Source organism: Tuber melanosporum (genome assembly GCF_000151645.1).
Source record: "Tuber melanosporum whole genome shotgun sequence assembly, scaffold_74, strain Mel28".
Lineage (NCBI taxonomy): Eukaryota > Fungi > Ascomycota > Pezizomycetes > Pezizales > Tuberaceae > Tuber > Tuber melanosporum.
In genome coordinates, this window is record NW_003299122.1 from 398,284 (window position 1) to 407,850 (window position 9,567).

The 9,567-nt window shown below is 46.3% G+C and overlaps 1 protein-coding gene; it reads right to left on the reverse strand.

Annotated features, from left to right (window-relative positions):
• Positions 1 to 792: 792 nt before the first annotated feature.
• GSTUM_00010757001 (uncharacterized protein) lies at positions 793 to 5,057 on the reverse strand. XM_002841502.2 has 18 exons: positions 4,966 to 5,057; positions 4,799 to 4,890; positions 4,443 to 4,694; positions 4,283 to 4,387; positions 4,138 to 4,229; positions 3,863 to 4,084; positions 3,369 to 3,803; positions 3,239 to 3,321; positions 3,047 to 3,186; positions 2,820 to 2,988; positions 2,383 to 2,770; positions 2,000 to 2,314; positions 1,858 to 1,947; positions 1,641 to 1,804; positions 1,466 to 1,587; positions 1,191 to 1,382; positions 1,068 to 1,126; positions 793 to 1,015 (listed from the first exon to the last, which is right to left on the reverse strand). Exons 1-18 carry the CDS (start codon positions 4,974 to 4,976, stop codon positions 887 to 889), a joined length of 3,060 nt encoding a protein of 1,019 aa, XP_002841548.1. The 5' UTR covers positions 4,977 to 5,057; the 3' UTR covers positions 793 to 886.
• Positions 5,058 to 9,567: the final 4,510 nt, after the last annotated feature.

The window sequence follows — 9,567 nt, forward strand, 5'->3', positions numbered from 1 at the left end:
TGAGCACGGGAGTGAGGAAGGAAGGAAGGAGGGGGCGGAAGCCGAGCCATGGGGTAACAGAGCTTGGGTATCGTAGGCTAAACGCGGTACTCGAGTACTCGTATGATGCCGTACGGAAGTCTACCGTACTCTACTCGTACTGTGCCGCAAGGTGAGAAGTGGGGATCTTCCAAGACATTTGTTAGACTATCGTACCGTGATGCCCCGCACCGGTAGCGCGCACGCGATGGGTGTCCGGAAATGGGATTCGTATGGTAAGTTACCGGTGCTGGGCTAGCTGAATGAATAAATGGATCGATCGAAGCACAGGATTAGATGGGAGTTTTATTGTTACTATTCATCATACGAACACCGGATTGGATTGGATTGTACCGGTATCGATAGAACTGAACTGAGGGATGGATTGGGAAAACAATCCAACTCCCGAAGGGCAGGGGCTGCCGGTACCTGTTGGTATAACGGCTGCAGCGCCTTGTACTCCCACACATGGCTTATTACATAATTACTGGTGGTGTACTTCGCTGGACTGCACTCTTTGTTCCCCCATAACGGCCATGCATGCACTCAGGTGATCGGGGATATTTTCTTCAAGAACATACAGATTATTAGCGTACGGTACGGGTGTCTGTCGTAGAAAGGCAGAAATGTTGGAGTGATCTCGAAGGACAGATCATGCCATGCCATTCCAATGCGGAGAACAAGCAACATTCCTTTTACTACGGTGCCGTGGCCTGGCTTTGTAGAGGGATTGCAACTCTGGTGCGTTGTAAATTGTCACGAGAAAGAAAACGCATGGATTATTTCCAGTTTATTCAACCATTCTATAGGCGTATGCGCCCAATGTACAGAACAAAGACGCCGACCTAGGGATTAATCTGGAGGGGAATTATTGTCTTTGGGGCGAACCCAACTGAGACAACTGCTTCTGCTCTTCGGGTTTCAAGGCAGAGAATACATTCTGAAAGCCTCCAATGTTTTGAGTGGATACCTCATGGAAGAAACCGATCAAGTATGTCTAAACAATTAGTAAACAAAGGAAACCCCAGATCAATGGGCAGTTGCCTTACATAAGTAATATCGTCCGCTTGCCTTGACTGGCGCCCAGAGCCACCCAGAGCGAGCAACTCTTTAACCATGTTAGCAAATTCCAAGGATCCAAAAATCGGCCGTAAACTCAAGTCTATACTGACCCTCCCTCGTCATCCCAGCCATCCCCAGCACGGACGGCTCATCCTCCCAGTCGCCATCATCGCTAACTTCCTCATCGTCAAGCGCGCCTCCGCTGAAAGAAGCACCAGGATCGCCACCTCCCGATCCTAATTCTAGTATCAAGAGTTTGATGATTTTGACGGGCACCGGGACGCTAGTGTACTGATCAGGTGCTAGAAATTGAAAAAAGTAAGTCAGCTATAGTTCATCCACCAAAAAAAAAAAACAGATCGAGACTGGAGATCCAAATCCCGACTTTGTTTGGCCTTTGATCTGGTCATAATACGATTGCTCTCCGGTACGATCAAATCACCCTGAACCATAATCTGTGAGAGCCTTGGGTCCTCCAACCGGTAAAGTTGGCACAAGGCGAAAACACTATCCACTCGTCAATTCCCAATACCAACAAGAGTTAAGTACGTTGAACTTACTTTTGGCGAATCTCTTCATATCCACTAAAGATACTGGAATTGGCGAGCCATGCATTGATGACGACCTGCAGCCCGTTGCTATCTCCAATGGAGAGCCCTGCGAGGAATTCCACCACATCTTTTGCTTGCTTAAGAACGAGACGTGCAAATACTAAAATCAAGCTCTGAAACCCCCGTTAATTAACCATTCTGAATGATTCACGAGGCTTGGACAAACCTGGATGAAAGATGGGGTTTTCGCAGTAGCTAGACGGCGTGCAACCGCGCCAAGTAACTCGGGAAGATATGGACCAAGATGATCACCAGCCTAAACGGTTAATTGATATCCGGGTGAGAATAGATGATGAGACATGAAATACCTTTTCCACGATCTCCGCTGCCAGTCCTCCAACTTCAAGAGCAGAACCCTCGGCAATTTCTGGCCTCAGCAATCTGTCGATTATAATGAGGGAAACCTCGAGCGCAGATTTCCCATTCCCGTCATGCCATTCGAGGAACTGCTTGATGTCATGCTTGACGATCTCCTTGAAAGCCTCACATCCAGCTTGCAGCACTTCGGTGTCCTCACTATGGAGGAGAATCCTTGCAAGGTGTGGTACAGTTGCTACAACAAACCCATTAGGGAGAGGTTCCGAACCATTGTGAACCAAAACAGCGAGAATATCTGCAGCAAGCTATAATATAAAAAAAGGTTAGGTAAAATCTCAAAACCGGAAGCCAATTTCCAAACAAGCGCACTTACATTCATAAGGGGATGTTCCTTCCCATCTGGTTGTATAGCCAAAGATGTTGATATAAGAGGCAGAATTTGGCTGCATAACCGCACAAAAGAGCTAAACAATTCCTCGGTCACATCTGCGATTATCTCGTGAATCAAGCTGCCCAGGTGAGGACTACGGGGACCATTCTGTGCGATAGCAAAAACCAAGTCTATAATCTGGAGATTCGGGTTCAACACAGCCGAATAGTCCAGTCCAACAGCAACACGCATGGTCTCGAGCAACTCTCCCAGGACATCTTGACTATCTTCGGCATCATCCTTCTCCTTTGTTGCAAGGAAGGAACGGATAGCCGATATGATCTCAGGTTGACACGGTTTCACTATCTCCGAAGGAGCAGTCTCACAATACCTATACAATATCAGCAAAGCAAATCAGAGAAAACAAGCACTCGACTCACTTTTGGAAAACTTTGATACAAGATATTTTTACAATACTCGAGGGATCATTCGATGCACCACGCAATGTTTGCGTAATAAGTTCTGCGACCTGTAAACCCACAGTTTCGAAGTTCGACTTTGTAAGTGTGCCTGCTAGGAAGTAGCCTCTCGCACGAAGGAGTTGATTTTCTATATATATGGGTTAGTGCTAAGCTCTTTGATATAAAAAATCCAAAACCAATATTACCTTCGCCCTCAGTACTGATCGCGGCAGCTACATAACTCAGCAAATTTGCGGCAGTACCAGAGTTGATCTTAAGACCAATCTCAGCGAATTCAGTCAACAACTGATCCCAAGCAAACAAAGCCGCTTCCTTCATCTGACAGCTACCTAGATATTAGTATATAAATAAATTATCGAGACACCAGATTTGCCAACCTTCCTACTCCTGAGTCAAAAATCTGCTCCGTGTGAGCCCACAAAGCTTCTTCAGTCTCAGTCTGGAACCATTCTCCAAGTTTCTGCTAAAATTAGAAAGTGCGGATAAAACTTTCTATAGGGTTCTTACAAGAATTAGGTCCCCTGAGGCAGTCCTTGGCGTATAGTTGGCAGAAATTGCGCTCTCCTCGCACAAAAAGATATTCAAATCTACTTCCCACAAGCCTTCATCCTCCTTTGCGACTTGGCCTAAAGCCATAGTAGCCATCACCATTTGTGTCAAGGGGGCATCAACCCCAGCGCCCCTGCTTGCCTGTAGTAGCTCATCTCTCAGTGGCTTGCTCTTCAAGCAAGTTTGAATGAAATCCAGTTGCTCTAAAACAAGCAGGTCGAGAGTGCGAGGCAGCCCGTCACTGTTGATAAGCTTTCCCTGAGAATCTTTGGTGATGAAATCATGGACATATCGATCTTTAACCATATTCAAGCCGCTCCATGTCACTCGGAAAACTTCGCGAAGATATGGGGCGAATAGTGATGGGAACACTTTCCGGACTTGCATAACAGTCTGGATGCATTACCGTTAATAAAATTTTCAATTACAGGCAAGAAAGTAGGCTGCCTTACCCGAATCACTTGGATATTTAGTGTCACACAGCCCTCATAGGTGGGATCAGTGCTATCCGGGAGTGGTTTGCTCATTACACGGATGAAAAATGGAAACCACTCGTTCAACCTATCCATGGCGAATGCATTGACTTCTACCGAATGATCATCCTTCACCATCTCGAGAGTTTCCATGCATGAATAAAAGATGAGCACCGAAAGCGCCCGGATGGTATAATCCCTCTTTGGGGGTGGTTAGCTTCATACAATACAATTGAGAGCTCTACGAAGCTTACATCCTCGCTATCAGCCACGCCATAGGCTACAGCAACTATCTGCACTGCTGCCGCAAAAAATTGCTCATCGCTAAACCCATCATCGACCAAGTCTAATGAGGACTCATTAGCCCTGATATATCCGGTACCAAATATCCAGGCTTACCGGCGAGCACACGCAAGGCACCATGTACCTGGTGTTCGGTACTGGTCTTCGTATTGATAACATTCAGTAGACCCTGTAGGAGATTCGGCCAGCGTTCGGGGAAATCTACCAAAACCCAGTCAATTGACCCCCGCCCCCAATCCGCCCAAGTTAAACTAACCTGCACCAGCAATTTTGCTAACAATCGACGAGGCAGCAAACCTAATCTTCCTCTGCTCGTCCGTAACTAAGCCAAGAAGAGGGTCCCTCAATCGGTCTTTAATCCCATCGCCCGCTAATGGTCCCGTAAATTCTTCGAACCCATCACTCCAACAATGCTGGACATATCTCTTCAGGACCAGCAAGGCTGATTGACGGACAGTTATATTAAGGTGAGCGGTGGACGCAACTTGGATCAAAGCCAGGGGAAGCGCTAGAGACTCGGGAAAATAGCACATCAGTCACATATAAAATTCCCAGATTAAAAAAAAAAAAAGCTCCCCGCCTTCCAAACCACAGCGGAGGAAAAAGACAAACCGTCATTCCCGTATAAATTATTTATCTGAGCTTCGGCGTTCCTTCTAGGTCCCTCCTGTGCGGACAAAGTCTCACCCAGCAAATGGAGGATCCTACAATCACGTGTTAGCCCGCCTCGACCGTGAAATAACCAAAAAAAAAAAATCACACATAAAATAAAAGCTTACTCTTGCTCCATGATAAGCACGTCGATAGAAGTGTGTGGTGGGAGGATCGTCCCTTTACTATCGAGATTCAACAAACTAAGGTATAGTCTAACAAGGGTAGCAAGGAGCAATTGATAAGGAAAAATGAAAAGAAAAAACGAAGGACGAAAAGCTGTAAAGGTTGCTCGAGCAAGAAGGGGAGGAGGGAGAAGAGAAGAGAAGAGAAGAGAAGAGAAGAGAAGAGAGGGAAGAAGTGATATCTACGTTATCAGGGTACAGCGGAATAATATTGCGGGCTGATAAAAAATTGTCGTTAACCAACAGGTCAGGGTTGAGTAAGTGAGGTAGGGAACAAGACACGCTTACCCGCATGCGGTGCGGGGGCAGCCCAAAAAAAAAAAAAGAAAACCGACGCGACAACAACACCCCTCCTCCGCCATGCCAAGACAAAGACTGCGAAGCTCTAAACCGGCCGCAGGGCCAGCGCGGGCAAGCTTTGTTGACCGTTTAGCTGTGCGGAGGATAACACATCTAAGGGAGGGGAACTTTTTCCTTGGCGGCTTCTCGGTGCCGACGCTTGGTTGCTGGATCGCTACTGTCAATTCAATCCCGGCCCGGCCCAATGTTTGTTTGTTTGCACGCAACATTCGGGTTTTCAAGGACCCTTTCGGGGTCCACGGTATAAGTGAGCCGCTCGAGGCTGCCCACCGCCTTAGGAGGCTACACGCGTACATGAGTATGGTAGAGCTCGGCAATAGGCGGTCGGAAAAGGATAGGTACTATACCCGAAAGACAGCTAAGCGGCATCGCAACTAATCCCAAGCTTATATATCGCTTCAAGATTCCTGAGCTCCACCCTGATTGTTTTCGGGACCCCGGAACGCTTAATACCGAGTGATTCCCCGTGATGGGGCCCGGATCTTAACTACTGACACAACCTATGATAGGACTAATACGGTATAATACCACTATCGGCGACATAAACGGCGCTTCCCCCACAGCACAGCTTACTGAATACTGTACCAACCCAATCCACTCCGGCCTAGCTCCTCCTCTCCCCATCAATCTAATGCCGGGTATAAGTTTCTCCGCTGCCAAAAATTATTTGCGCTGCCTGCCTGCCTGCCTCCTACCTTGCCCATGGTCAATCCCACCAGCCCGAACCAAACTTCGGATCAATCAGCTACAACTACCGTACCGGCCGCACTCACGGTCAGCCCACCGGTACCCCCACCCCTACCACTATATAAGCACCATAGTCTACGAGTAGTCTGGTCTACGGTAGTCTACGGCACTCTTCTTGAAACCGACCATACCAGCATGATATGACCATCTGCCACCATCAGGTGGATTGCCCCGCCCATCTGCTGTGCAATTAGGTACTAGAGTATAATTATCTCACCCAACAGGTAAACTCCCGTAATCAGGGCCTAGGTTCCCCCCCCCCCACACACACGCGCGTACTGTACACACAACTGCCAAGTGTGCTCGAGGACAAGGCCACAAAATCTGCCTGATGATGATGATGGCGATGATGGTGATGCATGGAGGACTTCCCCTAGCGATCTAGGGAAAACCTGGATCACGCGCTATTCTCTTGGAAAAAAAACAGTTCCCTAAATTTCTAGATTATGATCGTTGCACTAAAATGAAGGTACGTATGAAAGCTAATATCATAAATGCAAGCAGGAAATTATTTTTCGCGAGATTGCGCCTCCAAGTAACCTGTATGCCCTCCATTTTGTGAATTGAGAAACAAGGCCCAATGCGTCGAGAATCGTGGCCTCGAAGTCGGTCGACCAAGTTCCTAGATCTCGGAGCCCTCCAAATCCAACCGGGGAAAGGGGGGCAGCCCGGATTTCAGAAAATTTAGAGTTCAGAGGCCGACCTTCTAGACCCTGGCCCAGATTCCTACAGGAAGTCCTCCATTATGATAAGTTGATAACCGAGAGGTATGATAGATACAAGATATTCAGTGTCTCGGGCAAAAATACCGGTAAGTAAATGAATACTACAGACTGAGGGGAGAAAGGGAGGTTTTGGCGAGCAAGCACAGTGCCGGTACGGTGATACGGGAATAGAGGGAAACGACCTGGCTCCTTCCTGCAGGATTATCATACCGTACTTATCTACGGGCGTGCGGGCGGTAGGGTGTGGATGGGACACCCGTTCGTTGCTGGAAGAGAAGGAGGGGAGAAGGGAAGAAGGGAAGGAAGGAAGAATTGACGAGGTCGGAACGGAACTCGAGTGATGGGGTGTGGGGGGCATACTCTCCTCTGCATATCGTGGGGAACGATTGGAATGGATGCGATGAGGGTGTGTGGTGAGGAGAAAGGAGAAGAGGGGGAAATGTCATGTAATGTACGGTAATGCATCATTCTAAATCATACAAGCACCTCTTTAGCCGGCAAATTGGTTTCCACCCGTCTTCTGGAATTCTTTCAAAGGTGGTATCTGTTTTAGGAGGTATGAAGATGATAGCCTACATGTACTGTACAGTACGAGTAGTCTGACAATCGGCGGGTGAATGGAAATGTTTTCTTAAGGGAAGCTAACCCGATTCCCTTGTTTCTTCCATTGCAAACAGGTACGGTACTCGGGTACAGATTATATTGTAGTACTTGTACGAGGCTGGTGCCAAAAATGATGAGCAGCAACGTGCAAATTTTTCACCATCGCAACCACCTACCAATACTTTAAAATATGAATACCCCACCATGGCAGCTTCCAATGGGTGCATGGACGACACTGACACGAACTAGAGTAATTACTCTATTAGAGACAGGATTATCGCAGTCAGAAGTGGCCCATGAAACCAATGTTCCATGTGCGACATTTTCACGATGTAGTTGTACACCAAGGTGTAGACGGACAAGATTATGACCTGGGCACCCACGCCACTTGGACAAACACGATATTCGTCTGTTGATTGGTTGGCTTTGAAGTGGATGGGAAGGGAGAAAGTTGTGCAGGAGATGGCTTGGTTAGAAAGTTAGGCTATCTGTATCAGGACGGACAATTCAGGGGGCCCTTTCGCACTATAGTTATTCACGCTGTAAAGCCTGCAAAAAAGCCTTTTATCAATTGACAGAATCAGCATGAACAGATGAGGTACAGCTGTGAGTACTGGCAAAAACCAGTTGACTTTTGGAGAAAGCTCATGTACTCAGATGAGTGTTTCTTCGATATATGAAAACGAGGATCCACTTAGGTCACCTGTTTACCTCACGAACGCTACCACGATCATTGTTTACAACATACTTTTCATAGTAGAAGGAGCTTATTTTATGTTTGGAGAGCTATCAGTCATGATTGGAAGTCGCCCCTTATTTTCTTATTAGTAGTGGGAAAAAAGACCTGGTTATAAAGGACTATCAACAACAGGTCTTAGAACCTATCGTCTCTCCTGCTTTCCATGGTTGGTTAGGTTACTCGGTATTTCCCGCCTCCCGATATGTCGAAGACAGAGCAGCAGTAAATGGGATCTGCCATGCCTTGATTGGGGTCAAGGCAAAGTTAGGCATATGATTACATCCTGGACCTGCTGCCTCCCCAGACCACAACCCCATTGAAAACACCTGAAGGTTGATGAAGCAACGCATTAAGGCATGAGAAAGCTTTCCAGGAACCATTCAGGAAATGCGTGAGGCTGTAGAAGAGGAGTGGGAGAATCTGGAACTGGAGGATTGGAATGAGTATATTGAGAGTATGTCTGATTGGCTCAGACAAGTAAAACAATGATGAGGCATGCAAATACAATTTTGCTTATATTTTCTTTAAAGTTAATTTTTATTCTAATATTTAGTTTACTTTTATTCTATTAGTTTTCTTTATGGATGAGATATTGCTTACAGAGTATTCTGTATCAGAATTCTAAGGGTTGTTTTTGTTGCAACTGCTCATCATTTTTGATGCCAGCCTCATACCGGCACTGTCACACATAGAATACCACTACTCAAGTATACTCGTGTGTTCCAGCCAAGAGTTGGCGCCCTATTTGTCCTAGTAGGTGGCGCAAGTTCTTTTCCACAAAAGAAGTATGGTTTCTCAATAGTGTACAACTGGTATAAGGATCTAACTATTAGAGTAATAATACTGTGACATGCAGTGCAAGCTGCCAGGACAAATTATGCATTAAATCTATTATCTCTGCCTCATACCCGAACCTGTAAGAGATTAAGGTGAAAATTTATACAAAAGCAATCAACTAACTCCTGAGGCATGCGATTCTACTCATATTTAAGTGTATTTATGTAACGATCCCTTTCTAGATAGTTAGTTCTTGGTGATGGGGAACGATACTTGTCTTTTCTGTCTTCTTCTTTCTTTGTCTTACAATAGCTATAGGCCTCTGCCTACATTACCGATAGTACAAGACCTTTGTCTTCTATCGGGAACGCCTATCGTAAGCTTTCTCTAACTGGTCTTCTCGAAGGACTTCCACAGCGCAACGATAACGTTGCAGTAAAGATAAAGATCGTAAACGTGTTTTTATATTCGTTAAAGTAATAAGTAGGAAAAGTACTTAGAACAAAGCGTGAAGAACCTATCTTCCTCGACCGCATCGACCTCCTTATATAATGTTCTTCCCGCCTTTAGTCATGTGACTTAAAGTAGTCACAT